Source organism: Mizuhopecten yessoensis, unplaced genomic scaffold, assembly GCF_002113885.1.
Source record: "Mizuhopecten yessoensis strain PY_sf001 unplaced genomic scaffold, ASM211388v2 scaffold11041, whole genome shotgun sequence".
In the NCBI taxonomy this organism is placed as follows: domain Eukaryota; kingdom Metazoa; phylum Mollusca; class Bivalvia; order Pectinida; family Pectinidae; genus Mizuhopecten; species Mizuhopecten yessoensis.
Window position 1 is genome coordinate 42,739 of NW_018408849.1, and position 22,628 is coordinate 65,366.

Here is a 22,628-nt window from a genome sequence, read left to right on the forward strand (position 1 = left end):
CGAGTAAAATATTAGTGATTGATCTATGAGCAGCAGATCAGGCTCTAACACAGGTTAATTCTGGCTGGGAAATTTATCGACAAGTCATTCAAAATATCTAATTGACATCAGTCCAGATAATATCCAACATTTGTTCCATGCTTTTTTAGTATAATACTGAATAAACCAAAATAAAATAAACGTTAATCTGTCGGAAGAAAAAAATCTTGATTCCTTTTTGACAATTTCTCTAGACAAAAGAAAAAAATTATGGGATGCTAGTTATAAGAAACAGCCCAAGAAAGTCATAATATATTTACAAGTGGTACAGTGTACAAGGTAAAACCCCACACAAGGAGGTCTGGCTAGCTAGTAGTGACTTGTTCCAAAACCATTACTTCACCCCAAAACTTTACAAGGTCATTATCCACCAGACTTCTGCATGTGAAAACTAGAGATTTAACCATTTTCCTTACTTCAACCAATTACAAAAGTTACTGGATGTCTTAAAGCTGATTTTTTTCCTTGTGAATACTTAGATTGAAATCATCATTTTTGAAAATATTAGGATATAACAAAGAGGATGGAAAATGTCTATAGGAAAAATAGAAATCTGTGTCAAGATAAATCATTGTTCATTCTCAGACTGTTGTGGGTCATCCACCATAAATCTCCAAAGTCAAGCTTGATTATAAGAACAAATCTAATTGTAACCAGAACTCCTTATCAAGTTAATGACAATATTCAATGAACAAAATATGTCTCTGCTTAATAACTTATGCTCTGTTTTACAGTGACAAATATTTTTCAAAAATTAATTATGTCTGTGTATTTTTGTTATCTATGACCTGGGTATTCCGTCTTTGCGTATTGCAGAGTTATCTTCTCTTGAGAGCAGGTATTGATTGTTACGCCATTTGTTTGTGAAAGTACCGTCATCAATTTTTGAAAAAACGACGTAATTTTCTCGCACGAACCAATGACGTAACAATCAATACCTGCTCTCAAGAGAAGATAACTCTGCAATACGCAAAGACGAAATAACCTTTTATGAAGTTTGTTCCAATCTGAAGACCTGTATGTTATATATGTATAAAATGTTCATAAAATACAAAATGATTAATCTTGACTATGATACCAATTATTAACGACTATGTTGTCTTCACATGTAGTCAAACAAAAAAATCACCTCGTCCAGCTTCCTCCTCGATCTTGCCAACACATCAATTTATATAACTACAAAATTGTACAATAACCCTCACCTCCCTAAATGGCATGTTGGACTTTCCCGAATGTAGGTTTTACATTCAATTTGGAAACGCCAAAGAGGGGTGTCAGGAATAAAAGCAAAAACAGACATTGTGCCATGAAATTTCAAATCATTTTAACAATAAAATGTAAATTTCCTTGATCTATAAAACCTTTCAGAAGGTCAAAAATGAATTCTAAACAAAACATATTCTGAACAAACGTTTTTTTTTTTTTATATTTCATTGATATGTTATTAATACCAAAAATATCCATTTTTTACCGTTAGATCATCCCAATTTATTTAAACAAACATTTCAAACTTCACACATCATTCCATTCTAAAAATAAACACATGCCAAGCATCCCAGCCTTGAGATGTAGATTTTAAGAAATAGAAAGCATAGCAAGTGGAAAATCCAAAACGTTACAATGTCTCTTGAATACAGTCAGTATGTAAAACGTCTGTTTTTGCTCATCTTTTATGATGACAAGCCTTCAAGTTGAATGGCTGACGAGGACTTGTGGTAATGTGTCTTCTACATAGGGGGAACCCTCCCTGTATGGGTGCTCCCTAGGTTTGTTGAGTTAGCTAGTTCTCCTGGTTCTTTCTTTATCTTTGCGCTAAATGGAAAGAAGAATGGTTTTAATAAATCTGCATTGAAATTTACAGAATCTTTCTTCTACAATATTTTAATAATTGGATTAGACATTTTTATATCATCTTAATTTCATAGGAATAAATGTGACTTTTTGTTTTACTCCATCCAGCAAGCTATATAGGATAAATAAAGTTCAGTTCCTTGCCTCAACAAGCTACAGTCCAAATATCATCACACATTTAATCTACAACAGAGTAATTTATTTGAAGAAACTTGATAGCCCTCAAGCGTTATCTAAATACCATAAAATAAGGCCTTACTAATCTTACGAAGCTTTGTACATGCACCAGTTCGATGAAAGCTCACAGTCGGTACTTTACTACGTGTAAGCTTAGTAACCTGATTCTGTGGGAGATATCGATTTACTCTAATAAACACAAAGTAGGGTACTACAGGCCAATTGGACCTTGCTGGTGTCGGCAACTCCAATCTTTTATAACTTGATTTTTGATCGAAGTTGTACTGAACACGTACCCATCCCCACCAGCTGTCATGTCGTCCTTGCCAATGTTAGCCAGGAAGGCGAGGGCCTCAAGAGAGGCTGTGTCACGAGCTGCCTCAGGGGAGGGGCCACTGCCGTGGAAGATACGGGGTGGGTTGGTCATCAGTGTCACCCTGCTCAGCACCTCCGTGTTGTTAGTCTGCAACAGAAACAGGTTGTTTTTACTATACATGTTGGTCTGATAACAGAAATAGGCTGCTTTTACTATAAACCACTGAGTAATATTTCATTGTACATATTCAAAACAATTCAACATTATCATTATGTCATGTAATTGATGTTTAGATTCAGAGAAAATATCAACGTTATAATATTTTGTGGTTGATCGATATGTAAGAAAAATGTTTAAGGTAGAGTCCCAGCCTTCTGTGCTGTTTCACAAATTAACAAGTACTANGGATCACAATGGCATAAAACACCTTCATACTAAATTTGAGTGAAATTGAACAATATCTGAATTTCGACCAATCTGAAGCCTCCGTGTTGTTGGTATACCAATTTTCATAAAAATCAAACAATATATAAATTTCGACCAATCAGAAGTGAAGCCTCAGTGTGGTTGCTATATAGTTACTATGTCAATGAAACCTATGCGGTTTAATGTGCAGTCCCCTTATACCACTATATACCATTTTTTTATCAAAATCAAACAATATCTACCCCATAGTGGCAAATATGCATTAGACAAGAGGCCCAATGGGCCTGCATCGCTCACCTGTTATTAATCTAACACTTGTAATCTTAAGATTTCATAAGAACCTATTAAAAGATTTAAACATATGACGCCTCTGACCTTGATTGTTGAACAAGAACATTAGGTTGAAAGTGGATCAAGGTCATTCATTTGAACTAACATGGTAGTCCTTCATCCCAGCATGCTACAGGCCCAATTTCAGTACCCTGGTCCGTTTGCTTATTGAAAAGAAGTTGCTTGAAGATTTTATGACATTTGACCCTGTGACTTTGAAAGTTGGTCAAGGTCATTCATTTGAACAAACTTGCTAGCCCTTCATCCCAGCATGCTACAGGCCCAATATCAGTACCCTGGGCCTTTTGGTTATTCAGAACAAGTTGTTTGAAGATTTTAAAGACATCTGACCCCAATGACCTTGAAAGTTGGTCAAGGTCATTCATTTGAACAAACTTGGTAGCCCTTCATCCCAGCATGCTACAGGCCCAATATCAGTACACTGGGCCTTTTGGTTATTGAGAAGAAATTGTTTGAAGATTTAGACATCTGACCCCAATGACCTTGAAAGTGGATCAAGGTCATTCATTGAACAAACTTGGTAGCCCTTCATCCCAGTATGCTACAGGCCCAATATCAGTACCCTGGGCCTTTTGGTTATTGAGAAGAAGTTGTTTGAAGATTTTAACATATTTCAACCCCTGTGACCTTGAAAGTTGGTCAAGGTCATTTATTTGAACAAACTTGGTAGCCCTTCATCCCAGTATGCTACAGGCCCAATATCAGTACCCTGGGCCCTTTGGTTATTGAGAAAAAGTTGTTTGAGGATTTTTAAGACATCTGACCCCAGTGACCTTGAAAGTGGGTCAAGGTCATTCATTAGAACAAACTTGCTAGCCCTTCATCCCAGCATGCTACAGGCCTAATATCAGTACCCTGGGCCTTTTGGTTATTGAGAAGAAGTTGTTTGAAGATTTTAAAGACATCTGACCCCAATGACCTTGAAAGTTGGTCAAGGTCATTCATTTGAACAAACTTGGAAGCCCTTGATCCCAGCATGCTACTGGCCAAATATCATCTTCCTAGGCCTTTTGGTTATTGAGAAGAAGTTGTTTAAAGCAAAAAGTTGACGCCGGACGGACGCCGGACGCCGGACGGACCCCGCACCATAACATAAGCTCACTTGCCCTTTGGGCATGTGAGCTAAAAATGATGGCAATGCCTTTATACACCTACAAACTAAATTTGAGTGAAATCGAACAATTTCTAAATTGCAATCAATTAGAAGCCTCTGTGTGGTTACTATGGCAACGAAAGTATGCAATTGAATGTGCAGTCCTTCAATACCCCTATATATTGATTGTCATCAAAATCGAACACTATCTAAATTTCGACCAATCAGAAGCCTCCGTGTGGTTGATATGGCAACATAACCTATGCAATTGAATTCGCAGTCCCCTAATACCCATGTAAACCAATTTTCACAAAAATCAAACAATATCTAAATTTCGACCAATCAGAAGCAAGTAAATGGTTGCCATTTTGTCAAATTTGAAAACGAATGTCCCAGTTCAGTTTGCAATGCCATATTACACATACATACTTAATTTGAACGAAATCGAACAATAACGTTGTTTCGACCAATCAGTTACCAGTATATGGCAGTAATTTTGTCTAATAAGAAAACGGATGTCATGATTGAGATCGCGGTACCATCGTACACCTACATGCCAAATTTGGAATGCATTGGAAAATATCTATAAAACATGTAAAATAGGATAGGTGACATTGGCTATCTTTAGCGAACACCTATAGAAATTTTAAATTTGTGGTGGCCATTTTGTTGACAATTTCATTTTTTTTTTATTCGACTTTAGAGCACATCCTAAATCAATACTTTCCTCAAAATTTTATTTTGATGCGCCAAATATAACAAAAGTTATGGCTCAAAATGTTTTAGCCAATCAGAGACTTTGGCAGCCATCTTTGATATTAATCGGAAAAACAAAAAGGTGTTTGCACATCTAGAGGCTATCAGTAATAATCCCTCAAAGTTTGGTGAAGATCTGACTTATAGTTTCTGAGAAAAGTGTTGGAAACCTTTATGGCAGAAAAGAGAAAGAAGAAGAAAGAAGAACATGATAATAGGAATCGGAGTAAAAACAATAAGTCCCCAAACAAGGATCCAATAGCCTTTAAGTGACTATAGGGGCAATAACACAAATGTAACAGAGAAACAACCTGCAAGAGAAATAGTGGACCTTTATATCATTAAGTATTATTAAAAGTAAATCAATCTGGATTGCTGTACTTCAATCGTGAATAATTATAGTTATCTACAATAGAACATAATATATATCACACTTTAACTTGACAGATGTAAAAATATATACAACACTGTACAAAATTAACTATTCTAATGGCTCGTGTATTTGTAGTGGTAATAGGAAACAAATGTCACTTACAGTGCCAGCAAATTCATCAAATTTGATGTCCACGTCATATCTGGAGGCAATCTCTCCGAGACGCAGGCGTGGACTTGGTCCGAACCCAAGGCTGTCCCCCATTCCTGACAGAGCTACAACACAACAAATTCAAACATTCCAAAACGAAAGTCAAACATTAATATGCAGGGCAACAGTAAGAATAAAAAAGAAAATGTCTATAAAACTTACATATGCCCCGACTTTGATGAAAATAAAGCTGAACACAAAGTCTAACAGTCAGTGAAGCAGAAAATACAGGTCACAATGACCTAATGTTAAAATGTAATGTTGTAATCCTGATGTACCTGTATATTTCATTGACCTTACAATCAACACCATTAACTTCCCTATGCTGGGTTATACAGCGATCCCCCTGTTTATTTGTTGACCTTATAATCATCACCATAAATTTCACTACTAACCTGGGTTATACAGCGAGCCCCCTGTTTATTTGTTGACCTTATAATCATCACCATTAACTTCACTACTAACCTGGGTTATACAGCCAGCTCCCTGTATATTTCATTGACCTTTTAATCAACACCATTATCTTCACTACTAACCTGGGTCATACAGCTAACCCCCTGTTTATTTGTTGACCTTACAATCATCACCATAACCTCACTACTAACCTGGGTTATACAGCGAGCTTCCTGTATATTTCGTTGACCTTATAATCATCACCATTAACTTCACTACTAACCTGGGTTATACAGCGAGCCCCCTGTATATTTGGTGACCTTACAATCATCATCATTAACTTCACTATGCTGGGTTATACAGCGAGCCCCCTGTATATTTGGTGACCTTACAATCATCACCATAACCTCACTACTAACCTGGGTTATACAGCGCGCCCCCTGTATATTTGGTGACATTACAATCTACACCATTACCTTCACTACTAACCTGGGTTATACAGCAAGCCCCCTGTATATTTGGTGACCTTATAATCAACACCATTAACTTCACTACTAACCTGGGTTATACAGCGAGCCCCCTGTATATTTGGTGACCTTACAATCAACACCATTAACTTCACTATTAACCTGGGTTATACAGCGCGCCCCCTGTATATTTGGTGACATTACAATCTACACCATTAACTTCACTACTAACCTGGGTTATATAGCGAGCCCCCTGTATATTTGTTAACCTTACAATCTACACCATTAACTTCACTACTAACCTGGGTTATACAGCGAGCCCCCTGTATATTTGGTGACCATACAATCAACACCATTAACTTCACTACTAACCTGGGTTATACAGCGAGCTCCCTGTATACTTGGAGTCTGGTAAGAGGAGGAGTCCAGGAACAAGTTGTCGACCGACAGAAGCCTTACCATTCATGTCACCCACTGAAATAGAAATTTTCATTACATGCTGTCATGATCTTGTATCACAAACATGAAAATTATTTTACAACAGAAAAAGATTGGTAACACTGCAGTAACTGACGTTAACATTTAGTGCAGAAAACATATCTAAAGCTTACTTTTCTCATTCTTATATTTTGTGGAACGTCACAAAAGTCGTAACTAAATGGGTCAATTATTATTGAGCATATACTTAAAGATTGACCTTTGTTTTGACAGTGTTATATGGCATAATGTAATACAGTAAGCAACAAACATATTCTTGAAAAGTGTTAGCTAGGACTATATAAAGAATACATGTGTTGCAAAATGCATTCATACTACCATATATGCCATCAAAATTTAAGGTCAATTCTTACATTTACATCAAATGATAAACAGTCAGAGAAGAGTGCTACTACAGTAGATGTGGTTGCTAGGATACACAAAGGATATACATTCAGAGAAGAGTACTAATACAGTAGATGTGGTTGCTAGGTTACAAAAAGGATATACATTCAGAGAAGAGTGCTACTACAGTAGATGTGGTGGCTAGGATACACAAAGGATAAACAGTCAGAGAAGAGCGCTACTACAGTAGATGTGGTTGCTAGGATACACAAAGGATAAACAGTTGGAGAAGAGTAGTGCTAAAGTAGATGTGGTTGCTAGGATACGCAAAGGAAATACATTCAGAGAAGAATACTACTACAGTAGATGTGGTTGCTAGGATACATGAAAGACAATCAGTCGGAGAAAAGTTCTTCTACAGTAGATGTGGTTGCTAGGATACACAAAGGATAAACAGTCAGAGAAGAGCGCTACTACAGTAGATGTGGTTGCTAGGATACACAAAGGATAAATAGTCGGAGAAGAGTACTGCTAAAGTAGATGTGGTTGCTAGGAAACACGAAGGGACAGTCAAAAGAGTGCTACAACAGAAGATGTGGTTGCTAGGAAACACGAAGGATAAACAGTCAAACAAGTGCTTCTACAGTAGATGTGGTTGCTAGGAAACACTAAGGATAAACAGTCGATGAAGAGATTCCTAGATTGGTATAGCGTCACCAACATGTTTGCTTCTGACAGTTGTCTCATGTTATTTGAGGCAGGGGGAGAAGCTTGAAAATGATGCTGATCAAAACGTGTTTATAGCTCTATGAACGTTATTTCTTCTGGTAATGCTTATAGAGGAACTTGAAGGGGAAATGCAGCTAAAATAAAATAGTACATTTGCAAATATCATAAGGAATTGGACAAACAATGTGACACTTCAGATATCAATTTACCTGAATCTTCATTGTTCTCCACAAATGTCACCTTCTTTTCCCCGGACATACCCTACAATGTAGAGAATATCACATAAAAGTACACTCTGACTTTACTTAATTTATCTCACAATTATTCTGCCCCTCATTTTTTTGTTTCTCCTGGAGAACATAAAAAATCTGCTGGAGTTAAACTGTACATGTTTAGGTAAATTTGCATCAGCAAGGCCTTATTTCAGAATGCTTCCTAGTTAAGTTTTCAGCGGTTCTGTTATTCTTGTTTTATGAAAGAGTGTATTTGTCTCAAATTTTTGTTTGCTACAGCTGAAATGTATCCTGTACTGGCCAGGGGATGGTGGCAGTTTTGTGTTGCCTTACCTCAGGGGATGGTGGCAGTTTTGTGTTGCCTTACCTCAGGGGATGGTGGCAGTTTTGTGTTGCCTTACCTCAGGGGATGGTGGCAGTTTTGTGTTGCCTTACCTCAGGGGATGGTGGCAGTTTTGTGTTGCCTTACCTCAGGGGATGGTGGCAGTTTTGTGTTGCCTTACCTCAGGGGATGGTGGCAGTTTTGTGTTGCCTTACCTCAGGGGATGGTGGCAGTTTTGTGTTGCCTTACCTCAGGGGATGGTGGCAGTTTTGTGTTGCCTTACCTCAGGGGATGGTGGCAGTTTTGTGTTGCCTTACCTCAGGGGATGGTGGCAGTTTTGTGTTGCCTTACCTCAGGGGATGGTGGCAGTTTTGTGTTGCCTTACCTCAGGGGATGGTGGCAGTTTTGTGTTGCCTTACCTCTGGGGTGGTGGCAGTTTTGATGGCTGGCTTGGTGGGTTGAGGCGAGGGCTTGTTGTAGCCCAAGAGAGTCAGCATGGCCTCGGCAGCATGTCTTTTGGCAAGTTTTTTGTTCGGACCCACACCTGTACACGTCTGATCGTCAACCTGTACCTGTACATAACAACAAGACGACATGTCATTTTCCTGTAATGCAGTGGGCATTCATATTGCCTATGAACCACATCTGAAAGCAATTTAATGTTTTCATAAATGATGTTTTCAACTGTGCTGAGACAGCACGCATATTCAGTTAGAGATAATAGCAATCTTGGATTGTGTAAATCTGGATTTACAATTAGTTAGCATGGGTTTCTGTCCCGGGACACCTGGTTACTGTGACAAGGTCGGGGCTTTGGTCGCGGCTACAGGTGACCAACACAGTCATTCTGACGGCACCCCTGCACGAGAGCAGACGTACACTATATATAACAGCTAGTAAGCTTCCTGGTGTCCCTGGTCAGCATCCATTATCATGTTATCTGTTCACATGTATCTGTGTATATGTAGTGAGTGAGATGGGGGGAAAGGAATGAATAGGTGTGAGTCTGGAATGAGAGTGCGGAGTGAATGACTATTTGTTATGTAATATTATTACATGTTGTAGGCTTTCCTTCGTTTAAATAAAACCCAAAAATGAAAAGAAGCATTGGAGTTCTTATTACAAAACCCAACAGTGTTTACACTTTAATACAAGAATTCCACGTTAGTGGATGTGTCGCCTGCGCAGGAAGCTGGGAGATTGTGCTTAGCACCGCATGAAGTTTGAGCTTGATCGGCCCAAGGAAACTCAAGTTATCGCAGGAAAACAGATTTTCTATTTATAGTAACAGTGACCTTGACCTTTGGACCTCAAGTTATCGCGCGAAAACCTGTGCCGCCGCCGCCGCCGACATAGCAATACCTATGTGTCACCAGCTTTTCGCAGGCGACACAAAAATCAGTTTGATATAAACAGTATTTATTTCAGTTTTAGAAGAAATTCAAGTTGTCATTTTTCATTAAATATCTTCTATTAATATCAAAGAAAATATGAAATGATTTTTTTCATTGATGTTTTACCTCAATGTGTAACAACATTAACAGCATTTTACATATTAACTTTTGTATAATAAAATCAGGATAAATTACACATATGTCATATATAAATTATTCAATGAACAAAACCCATATCTTTCTTTTAATTTTGAGTTTTGAAATACTAAACATTTACATTGCTGAAAATCTAAATATAAGGAACAAACTATTTTTTCCCCTTTGGTTCTTGGGTTTTTCAAATTCACTGAATGCTTGGTGCCTAAAATACTTATTTAAAAGACAAAAATTAAGGGCCACATCCATGNCCCCCCCCCAATAAATATATATGAATGGTATTATTGAGCATGCTACGATGCTGTGTCTGCCTCAAACATCTGTTGAGAAAATGAAACATATCAGCTTAAAACAAAAATTCTGGGAAAAACCCCTGGTATCTATTTATATATAATTATGTTATGTTCCAATGTATTGTGATATGTCAATATAGCCATGTTGATTTAAGTATCAATCAATATGTTGTGACATTGATAAGCTTACCCACCTTGTTAAGTAAATACTATCTATATATATTACCTGGATGACGAATTCGCGGCGCCTTGGCAGTCCCCTCTCTGTGACAAGAGTGTACACTGGCTCCTTCTTCTGCTGTGCCTGCTGGAAGTGGATGAGGCGACTGATGGGGTTAATTCCCACGCCGTAGTCTGGGTTAGCCTTCTGTACTTGCTGTCAACAACAATTGATCAACAATAAATCACTGCGTAATGAAGGTCAACAAAAGAAAATCTGGTAGCACGTTTAAAATATCAAATTATACAAGTGTTTTTCATGAATCATGAATCATTGAAAAGTGATTGAATAAGAACTATTTGCATCAATTCTTGTTTGAATTTGATTAACAAAGATTAGTTAGCAGAAGCACACAAATAAAGGACATTTAATTATAAAGAAAACACAGTTTTTTTTTTTTATTATGACATCAAAAATCGTATTACAGAGCAAAGAACAACATGCAGATAAAACCTTTGATCTTATTGAATTGAGAACAATAATTAAATTATTTATCTATCTGTAATATTATAAAGCTTTGTGGGTACAGTATGACATTGATGGCCTTGCTACAATGATACAAAACCTTGATTTCCCGTACCCTAGACGGCTGGTGTAGCCACACCGTGTAGGATTTCCCATTCATACAAACTATCAACAATACAGCAAGGGTCAACATTGCATTACATGTATAACAGGGGTCAGTAGGGGAAAAGAAAAACAATTCACCCCCTTGGTAGTGGAATGGGATGATCTCAACTTTAGGGAAAGGTCCACCTTCTCCATCCCTATGAGGGGGGACAACTCTATTACCTGCTGGACGGTGTACTTACACTAACTTTGATGATATTCTTGGACTTTTTCTTGTTGTTTGGTTTATTTCTTGGCTTCATGGCAGACACAGGCAGAGGAGGAAGTTCTCGTAGTTTCTCCAGCATCATCTCAGCAACTTTCTTTTTAGACATCTTTTTACTGTTGCCCTCAGCCTCAGTTTCAAACTCTCCCACAGAACATCGTGTCACAAACGTCTTCATGTGGGGCGGACCAGATTCACGTATAACCTACATACATATCGAAGGTTTAGTTAGTATAGCTTCTGTCAAACTCCCCGTAACCACGTGCCACAAATGTGTTTTTATTGACACAGATAGCAATAGCAGAATACTGAAGATGGATCATGGAAACTGTTAGTATTAAATGTGGTAGATCGATTTCTAATAATTGTCAGAATAAACCTTCACTTTATTTGAATAAATTCTTAATTTTAATACAAGAGATTATTTTTTTTTTTACATTAGCATCAAACTGCTTTCAGTTGGGATGCTAATCTGGAAAATTTACAAAATTTAATGCAAAATTTATCTTGAATTCAATTCTTCGTTTTCCAGAAATCTCACAGACTAGCCCTTCGGGCAGGTGAGCTAAAAATAAAACGTATCCATCATGCTATTCAATTGCTTGTTTAATGATTATATCAACCACCTTCTATAAACTTGTAAATATCAAACACTAAGTAAGGTGTGGTAGGTTACAGAATTATATGTTCTGATACTTGTGTAGTATCAACTTGATGTTTTACCTTTTTGGAATGATTACTACTATTTCTCAATCTGATTAAAATCATCCGTTACATGGCTCCGCCTGAACATCTGAATGTGCCGCGGTCAGGTTCACGTTCAAGTGACCTTTAGATGAACCAATCGGAAACTTTTGCCAGCGAATCGGAATATCATGGTTGATAGATAAATAGCGAGGGGTATCGAACAGATTAGTTTTCCAAAACAAATATGACGATCAATCTCAAATAACTTCAGAACTTTCGCATCATTCGCCCTTTTGAAAGAGGGTCTTTGATTGGTCAAAATTTAATGAGTATTTATAAATATAAAGGTCACCTGAAAGTGACCCTGCCCACGGCACACTCAGAAATTCAGGCGTAGTACGAAGTTAACGAAGCCATGTAACATATGATTTTAATCAGATTGACTATTTCTACACATATTGAGGCAAACTAAAACAATGACTAAATGAACAATCAGGACAATACAAATTTCTGTGTTAAGTTGTTCCTCTTCATTGAACATTTTAAACGATGCTCGAGAAACAACCCCTTATGCCTAGGCCTACCTATTTCTTGACTTTACTTAAAGATGAAACCAACTCACATCAAAGCTGACTTTCAAATTCCGCTTGAGTGCAATCTCGTGGACTAGGCTGATCTCAGACTTCAGTTTGTCTATGTCTATAAAAGAATGAGCAGAGATTGATGCTTACACAAAAAGATGTACAGATAAAGATAAAGACGGTAAAACATGGTTTAGATAGCTAACTATTCCGTGACAAGCGGAAAGTGATTCTGGACTATTACAACTGATAATGGATACCAATTAATTCTGATGTGGTTTTTAGGGGCAAAGTCAAAAGTACTGATCAAAGGCATGCAGGAATCACTCCAAAAATTATAAATTCCAGTTTTTAATAACATCCCTGAGAAAAGTTTGTGTCTGGAGAAAAACAGTGACAATCTGTTTCATATTGTTAATTATCACATTCAGGGTTTTACAGTGCCTGTTTAATCCTCTTACTTAAATTAAAACTTTTACCACAAGGAGATGTTGCTTTTTCGTTGTTTAATCATGATAACCCATGTATCTGTCTGAACAAAAGCCAGTCCTGTTTTGATACCTCGGCTGCCTTTATTCAAAAGTGTCTTTTCTCATGTACTAGTATATCATTAAAACTGTTGGCATTTTACTCAAAAACTACTTCATGTGGTAACCATGGTGAGAATTAAAGACAGTGTCAACACATTATGAGGTGAAAATGTCAACAAGTTTGAAGAGCCTTCCTGTAACAGGGGTAACACTAGTGCCTGTTCGTTTATGCGGAACAAACTGTTTGACCGTCTTAAAATGTAACATTTTCGGGTATAAATCCTGGCGGATCTGCAAATGTGAGTCTTTGTCAAGGCTCACCTGAAAGCAGCATCAGATTACTAGGTCCGACCTTATTTAATAAGCGAAAAACTGTGGTCAAACTGGTTCAACTGTTTAAACGAAAAAGGCCCTGGTAAGAGTAACTATATCGTAATCCCATTGTGGAGTGTACATACCGTCGCCGTCCTCTGTGGGCGTTATCACTGCCTCAGCCTTCTGGTCTTGTTCGCTGGGCACTGGCAACTTACTTAGCATGGCCAGAGCCTTGGTTGCGGCATCATGTCGAGCATCCTGTCGCGTGGGGCCCTCACCGACAAAGTCTCGTGGCCCTACCTTCAGACACACTTGGAACACCCGAGGGGCTCTAGGATAGTGATACCTAAAATCAAACCAGCATCTACTGTACTCAACAGGGCCTAACAGACTATTCATCAAATGACATTAAATCTGTAATAGGCTATATCTAAGTCAGTGAAAACTTAAATCTGTAATAGGCTATAGGAGGACCAGGCTATATCAGAACCAGTTAACATTTTCAATCTGTAATAGGCTATGAGGACCAGGCTTTATCAGAACCAGTTAACATTTTCAATCTATAATAGGCTATATGAGGACCAGGCTATATCAGAACCAGTTAACATTTTCAATCTGTAATAGGCTATGAGGACCAGGCTATATCAGAACTAGTTAACATTTTCAATCTATAATAGGCTATAGGAGGACCAGGCTATATCAGAACCAGTTAACATTTTCAATCTGTAATAGGCTATATGAGGACCAGGCTATATCAGAACCAGTTAACATTTTTAATCTGTAATAGGCTATGAGGACCAGGCTATATCAGAACCAGTTAACATTTTCAATCTATAATAGGCTATAGCAGAATTGTTCAAAAACTACTTTTGGGTTGGAACCAGGAATATGAATTGTACACCCCAGAATGTGATATGATGCTGTATCACTGAGCTCTATACCAGGTTTCAAGTATAGCTATGGTACGTGCCTCCACTGTAGCTGGGAGGGTGTGGGAAAAACATCTTACCTCTGTTGGTACATGCCTCGGTAGTTGTAGTTGGGGGGAGGGTAGTAGTTCTGATGTCTGTTGTCTAGGGGGCGGTACATTGTCTGTTCCCCACGCTTCATAGCTAAGGCATTCAGTTCCACGGTAGGTGTGGTCATATCCACTAGAAATCACACAATATTACTGACAAACTATGCTAAACAAGAGGCCCATGGGCCTGTACGGTGACTCGATTTATGTAAAAACTGATGTTATCAATGTTGCCAAATGAAAAAGAAATAATTTTGTAACAAAGGTAACTTGAACAACATGTAATGCAAAAGTAGAGTGAAAGATCTGGGTAGTATATGTACTATGTACAAATAGTGGTTCTGTCAGTCAGCTGAATTTGGTAAAGCACCTTAAGACCCTTCCATAGATATGAAGAGGATTTGATTCTACCATATCTGGATCTTCAGAAGAAGATTTTTGAAATTTCCGTCAATTTGACCCTTTTTGGCCCCGCCCCTCAGGCCCCTGGGGGCTGGGGACCACATAATTGAAAAAATAAATATGAATTAAGAAAAATTGGATTTCAGACCAGAAATGAATTAATGTGATCCCATTAAATCCTTGAGTCGGACAACCTTTCTTTTGGAGGTTCAGACTAACCTTACAGTCCCTCTATGAGATCACCATATGCAATGAATGTTTCTTACAGTCTGTTTGTGTGACCACAGTGGGAGTTTTAGACAATGTAAGTTACAAAATCCCTCTGTAGGACCATTTTTGGAGACCTCCTCGGCACTGATGGCTACTTACCGTCCCTCTGTAGGACAACCTTTGGGGGCTTGGGTGGTGGGTGTGTGTAGGTGGTATTCTCCAATGCCTCGGCTGCTGCAGCGTGCTGAGCCTTCTTGATACTGGCCCCTGATTGTTTGTACTCCTCCTTGTCCCCGAGCTTCAGCTGGACATAGAAGGTCTTCTTGTGGGCGGGGCCCTGCTCATCTATCAGCGTGTACTGATGTGCTATCTGATAAAGGAGTGAAAAAACAAAAGGAAGAAATATCACAATTTCATGGATTGATGGATTTTGTTATCTATATTACTCAATAACAATGGTGGTGTTGTCCTCAAAATATCTTCCCCCAAAACAGACAATAATTAACTGTTGACAGGCCGTGGTTAGGGTATAATCCCCCAAAACAGACAGAAAATTAACTGTTGACAGGCCGTGGTTAGAGTATAATTCCCCAAAACAGACAGAAAATTAACTGTTGACAGGAAATATCACAATTTCATGGATTGATGGATTTTGTTATCTATATTACTCAATAACAATGTTGGTGTTGTCCTCAAAATATCTTCCCCCAAAACAGACAATAATTAACTGTTGACAGGCCGCGGTTAGGGTATAATCCCCCAAAACAGACAGAAACTTAACTGTTGACAGGCCGTGGTTAGGGTATAATTCCCCAGAACAGACAGAAAATTAACTGTTGACAGGCCGTGGTTAGGGTATAATTCCCCAGAACAGACAGAAAATTAACTGTTGACAGGCCGTGGTTAGAGTATAATTCCCCAAAACAGACAGAAAATTAACTGTTGAGAGGCCGTGGTTAGGGTATAATTCCCCAAAACAGACAGAAAATTAACTGTTGACAGGCCGTTGTTAGGGTATAATTCCCCAAAACAGACAGAAACTTAACTGTTGACAGGCCGTGGTTAGGGTATAATCCCCCAAAACAGACAGAAAATTAACTGTTGACAAGCCGTGATTAGGGTATAATTCCCCCAAACAGACAGAAAATTAACTGTTGACAGGCCGTTGTTAGGGTATAATTCCCCAAAACAGACAGAAAATAAACTGTTGACAGGCCGTGGTTAGTGTATAATTCCCCAAAACAGACAGAAAATTAACTGTTGACAGGAAATATCACAATTTCATGGATTGATGGATTTTGTTATCTATATTACTCAATAACAATGGTGGTGTTGTCCTCAAAATATCTTCCCCCAAAACACACAATAATTAACTGTTGACAGGCCGTGGTTAGGGTATAATTCCCCAAACCAGACAGAAACTTAACTGTTGACAGGCCGTGGTTAGGGTATAATTCCCCAGAACAGACAGAAAATTAACTGTTGACAGGCCGTGGTTAGGGTATAATCCCCCAAAACAGACAGAAAATTAACTGTTGACAAGCCGTGATTAGGGTATAATTCCCCCAAACAGACAGAAAATTAACTGTAGACAGGCCGTGGTAAGGGTATAATTCTCGAAACCAGACAGAAATTAACTGTTGACAGGCCGGGATTAGGGTACAATTCCCCAAAACAGACAAAAATTAACTGTTGACAGGCTGTGGTTAGGGTATAATTCCCCAAAACAGACAGAAAATTAACTGTTGACAGGCCGTGGTTGGGGTATAATTCCCAAAAACAGACAGAAAATTAACTGTAGACAGGCCGTGGTAAAGGTATAATTCCCGAAACCAGACAGAAATTAACTGTTGACAGGCCGTGGTTAGGGTATAATTCCCCCAAACAGACAGAAAATTAACTGTTGACAGGCCGTGGTTGGGGCATAATTCCCAAAAACAGACAGAAAATTAACTGTAGATAGGCCGTGGTAAAGGTATAATTCCCGAAACCAGACAGAAATTAACTGTTGACAGGCCGGGGTTAGGGTATAATTCCCCAAAACAGACAGAAACTTAACTGTTGACAGGCCGTGGTTATGGTATAATTCCCTAAAACAGACAGAAAATTAACTGTAGACAGGCCGTGGTAAAGGTATAATTCCCGAAACCAGACAGAAATTCACTGTTGACAGGCCGGGGTTAGGGTATAATTCCCCAAAATAGACAGAAATTAACTGTTGACAGGCCGTGGGTAGGGTATAATTCCCCAAAACAGACAGAAAATTAAATGTTGACAGGCCGTGGTTAGGGTATAATTCCGCAAAACAGACAGAAAATTAACTGTTGACAGGCCGTGGTTGGGGAATAATTCCCAAAAACAGACAGAAAATTAACTGTAGGCAGGCCGTGGTAAAGGTATAATTCCCGAAACCAGACAGAAATTAACTGTTGACAGGCCGGGGTTAGGGTATAATTCCCCAAACCAGACAGAAATTAACTGTTGACAGGCCGGGGTTAGGGTATAATTCCCCAAAATAGACAGAAATTAACTGTTGACAGGCCGTGGGTAGGGTATAATTCCCCAAAACAGACAGAAAATTAAATGTTGACAGGCCGTGGTTAGGGTATAATTCCGCAAAACAGACAGAAAATTAACTGTTGACAGGCCGTTGTTAGGGTATAATTCCCCAAAACAGACAGAAAATTAAATGTTGACAGGCCGTGGTTAGGGTATAATTCCCCAAAACAGACAGAAAATTAATTGTTGACAAGCCGTGGTAAGGGTATAAAAAGGCTTTGATGTAAACTGTTGGACATTAAGTGAATTTGGTATTAAGTTCTAGAGTATGTTTATTATATACAATAAGGCAAGGGTAGAGCCAACGCCATGGTTTTCTTAATGGTGGAATAATTTGGTCCTTTGCTCCTCGTCTGGATACCCGAAAGTATGCAGGGGATGGAGTAAAAGTGGGAACATCATAAAATAGATTCAATCACAACAGGCGGAGGAGCAATAAGTTATTCTTGTAGTTTATTAGAAGTGTCAATCGGTTTCGCCCCTACAATGGGGTTCTTCAGGAAGTACTCAAAATGTGGGCACATACTATTGATGACGTCACAATACTACCTATTGTTTATGACGTCACAATTTCTGCCATTGTTTATTATATACATATACTCACTGAAATGTTGTTGTTTTTTTAAATTGGTCTGAAGATATTTTGTTAGCATTGATATATTAATTTTTTATTAAAATTGTCAAAGTTGAAAATTAAAAGATGCAAATAATTGATGACGGGAAAGATGAAAAACATTTTCTTTTCAGTTATTTTCTGAACTAGTATTCAGCCGATAATACAAATATAACAAAGCAGGCTGTTTTTTGCTATAAAACAAGTAGAAACATTTCTGTAGTTAATGATACTTTAACAAAATTCAACCCTCTATTTTTGAAAATCGAACAGTTTGCTACACACTTATAGTGAAAACAGTGTGGATGAGAGATCTAGCTAATCGCCAGTTCTAAAATGATTGGGGATTGGTCAATCCCGTCCTACCTTGTTGTAACGAGCTAACTCATTGATCAGACACATTGGGGTTTTCTCTTTTGTGTTTGCCAACATGGTTTCTTGGGTATTGTTCTCGCTCTCTTCTAAAGATTGGATGCTGACAGTAGTCGGCTGCTGGTCACCAGGTGGCGTTGCAATCTGGGAACCAACAGCAACACCTCCAGCCATGTTAATAGGATTAGGAGGGCTCTGATTGGTCAGTGAAGAGGCAGGTGGCTGGTTCTGATTGGTGGCTATTGTACCAGGGATTAAGACCTTCTGTTGTAGACCGCCAACAAGAGATTGCGTTTGTGTATGATAGCTGTTGTTGACGGACATCAGAGGACTTGGCATAGAGTTGTTGTTGTTGTTGTTGTTGGAATTGTTCGGTAAAATACCACTCCCCATCATTCCAGCTTTGTTACCTAAATGTTAAAAGATAAACACTTGTATGCGTTTGTAAGTAAAAGCTCTCCTTTGTAGGGAAGCTATGCTGTGGAAGTGAAAGATATCATTATAATACATAGCATTTCACAAGTGGAGCAGTAACTATCAAAGTGTCTTTATATAAGGACAATATCATAAATACATCTTTGTTATACAATCAGATGGTGTCACATTTAAGCCTGGCTGCTGCTACAGCAAGAATAAGTGTTAATTTCAATTAAGATATAGATTTCTACATGTGTTATTTGTTGGAAAGGTTGGATAAATACAATGTAGAAGAAACAGGCTATATGCATATCAGATGTTTTCTGCCGGCTATATTCCGTCTTTGCGTATTGCAGAGTTATCTTCTCTTGGAAGCAGGTATTGATTGTTACCGCATTGGTTTGTGTAAGAAAATTACGTCGTTTTCTCTAAAATTGATGACGTTACTCTCACAGACAAGTGACGTAACAATCAATACCTGCTCCCAAAAGAAGATAACTCTGCAATAGGCAAAGACGGAATAAGCATCAAGTTTTTATATATGAATACAAAGTTATTTTTATTACATTATTAAAATTAATCCATACAAATACATTTAGGTTAAAGTCAGTAACAGATACCAAGGTAATACTCACGATGGTTTTGTTGTACCATGGACGGCTGGTTTTGAACAGGATATGATGACATTTTTCTTTGTTTTTATTCCTTTAAAATATATAAATGGAGATTCATTATACACAAATCATTTAGGCAAAAAAAAAAAAGTCTGTTTAGGGTTACTGACCGACCCTAGCTTTTTACCCCCGACCCAAAACTTTTTGATGAAAAAAAAAAAAAATGAACCTTGTTATGTAATTCTTTGTTTTAAATACAACAGCAGGGTCATAATCACATGACCAAAAAAATCAAAAAAAAAATCAAAAAAATCTGACCTACCTACCCTAGTTTTTTTGCCCATGCAACCCTAAACAGACTTTTTTTTTTTTTGACCTTACAAACTAATGTGTCAAAAACTTTATCATGTCACTAGGAAACAATTTTAGTGAGTCTGTTTAAAGGCTGCCAATACAGCTTGATGCTGAGATACCAGCTGCATTACCAATACCTTCCTAAATTTACGGCAACATCGTTTTATCATCAGTAATCGAAAAACAATTTACAATATTCAATTTACTGTCATTAAACAAGAGGCCCAAGGGCCTTAGCGGTCATCTGAGTTATATCATAGGTACTGGTAGCTTTATTTTATTGTTGAGATGTGATGTGGAAATCAGCATGTAAACTAAGTGAAATACAATACTTGTCTGCCATCAAAGGATAAGAATTTGAAAATATTAGTAAATGTTCCCTTTGGGGCCCCGCCCTAGCCCCTGGGGATCGGGCAGGAATTCCAATTTTACAATGTAATACCCTCATCCACTCAAGATGATTCTGACCAAGTTTGAATAAATTTCTGCTGAAAATGGATAAAATATACCCAAAAGTGTTATTTCCCCATATAAACTAAAGTAAACTTTACCCCCTCCCCAAGGGAGAATGGATAGCTCGGGGGTCCTGAAATTTACAATTTAAATAAAGCCCCTGATGATCTTTCCATCCATGCAGACAAAATGACTGTAGTACCTCTGAGTCTGGAGAAGAAGATTTTTGAAATATTGGTTAATTTGCCCTTTGGGGCCCCACCTTGGCCTGAGGGGTTGGGGTAGGAATCCCAATTTTACAATTTTGTAGCCTCATCTACCAAGAATGATTCTGACCAAGTTTGAAAACATTCCATCCACTGGTTCTTGAGAAGAAGTTGAAAATGTGAAAAGTTTATGGACAACGGACGGAAAGCGATCAGAATAGGTCACTTGAGCAAAGCTCAGGTGACCTACTGACCTAATAACTTGGAAATTCAGAAAACTATTCCACGCCTCACTCGATCTGTTTGTCAATGGAAATAATTCACGCTCCGCAGTTCTTAAAACAGGTTAGTATTACATCTTGAAAACTGCCTCGTTCAACAGTGAAAGTATAATTCTTAAAATCCTAGAAAAAAAAGAAGTTCTCTAGGTTTTTCTTGCCAGAAATTAGTATACATGCAGAACCGCCATTACAATTCAAATATAAATAATTAGAACCAGATAAGTGCAAAAATCGTCTTTTTCCGAGTTGAAAATTTTGGGCAACACCTAAAATTAATTCCTGCCCCCCCCCCCTTGATACCAGTAGAGAGATGCTACAGTTTTATACTAATGATGGATACATGTTTGTTGACAGGAGTAGTGTCAATAGGTCCAGTACACTGTCGATTGAGCTATAAAGACCTATATAGCTCTATATTCACCTATACATTTAAGCTGTATTGAGCTATATTTTCTGAGATTTCAATTTTCATTAAATTACAGCAAAGTCGCATAAAACAATAAGGTTTATGGTAATGTTGACTGCAAAAAGCATACGATTAGATGTATATTTTCATTTTTCATAAATGTAAAAATTTCAGATTTTTTTACATCATTATTTTTTTCAAATAATTATTTAATGTCTTTTGTGATCAACCTAATGATACAATCTTCTTTTAAATGCGACTTTGTTTCGTTTTCCTTAAAAAAGAAAATCACTTAAAAATAGCTGAAAATACCATTTCAGATAGGTCAATGGAGCTATTATAGTTCTTAACAGATAGCTCAATCGGCAGTGTATACGTACTGGACCTGGTTAAGATGGACATTCACCAAATCAATTGAAGCTGTGTAATAAATGAGACAATATTCTTAAATTTCACCGACTCAGCTGCTTAGTTCACAATTTATCGACGTGCTTGAGATAATGTATTGTCCAGTAACGGGTTGTACGTTCGTCCAATATACATTGTAAGTCTAGTCATATCGGACTTTTATATATATAGTTAGATTTTCAAGTGCTCCAGTACCCATTTGTTTGTACCGAAACGTCTTGGATTCCTCATGCAAATATGCATCCTCAAACAAGATAAATAAGAGACCAAGAAAATTTTATCTTCGCATGTTATACATAAACAATATAGTACTGATCGGTAAATAACTTTTCATTGGATTGCTAATGAGTTTAATATTATCGTAACTGAAGTTAGACATTTGTTTGCACACCGGCTTTTTACTTCATGTTGGAATTACTCCATTGCTCACCTTTTTGCGGCGATAATGCGTCTTAGATATTGAAAGAATGTCCTTTTAAGTTTTTGAACGGATAAAATGAAAAGGAAGTTAGCTTATTTACGAGGTTTTTCATTGGCAAACAGTAAAGAAAATTTCAGACACGCATGCGGCCATGTTGTCTGCACCCAAAGTGCTTGTCTTCCACACGCTTCAAATAATCATTCCTTTCGCTTCAAGCGTCAACATGACCTAAATATACTAATAATAATATAGTATTATTTTGTTTTAAATAATTTATTTTATCAAAAATATATTCACATCATCATTTTTATGTAAGATATAGTCG

At 37.7% G+C, this 22,628-nt stretch overlaps 1 protein-coding gene across 1 annotated transcript; it reads right to left on the reverse strand.

The window, feature by feature from the left end:
- Positions 1 to 944: 944 nt before the first annotated feature.
- On the reverse strand, positions 945 to 22,499 carry LOC110464905 (double-stranded RNA-binding protein Staufen homolog). The gene is made up of 15 exons (XM_021520372.1): positions 22,313 to 22,499; positions 19,796 to 19,865; positions 18,738 to 19,153; positions 15,359 to 15,569; positions 14,579 to 14,720; positions 13,713 to 13,915; positions 12,766 to 12,842; positions 11,434 to 11,661; positions 10,628 to 10,777; positions 8,978 to 9,130; positions 8,213 to 8,264; positions 6,825 to 6,926; positions 5,545 to 5,657; positions 2,364 to 2,530; positions 945 to 1,851 (listed from the first exon to the last, which is right to left on the reverse strand). Exons 2-15 carry the CDS (start codon positions 19,845 to 19,847, stop codon positions 1,767 to 1,769), a joined length of 2,151 nt encoding a protein of 716 aa, XP_021376047.1. The 5' UTR covers positions 19,848 to 19,865; positions 22,313 to 22,499; the 3' UTR covers positions 945 to 1,766.
- Positions 22,500 to 22,628: the final 129 nt, after the last annotated feature.

What these genes read in the sequence shown, in the direction of transcription:
- LOC110464905 (XM_021520372.1), bottom strand. Translation starts at nt 19,847, where the DNA reads ATGTCATCATATCCTGTTCAAAACCAGCCGTCCATGGTACAACAAAAC. An exon ending in AGAATATCATCAAAGTTAGT is followed by an intron (nt 10,778 to 11,433) that starts GTAAGTACACCG and finishes TGTTGTTGACAG; the next exon opens with CAAGTACAGAAGGCTAACCC. An exon ending in AAACTGCCACCACCCCAGAG is followed by an intron (nt 8,265 to 8,977) that starts GTAAGGCAACAC and finishes TCTACATTGTAG; the next exon opens with GGTATGTCCGGGGAAAAGAA.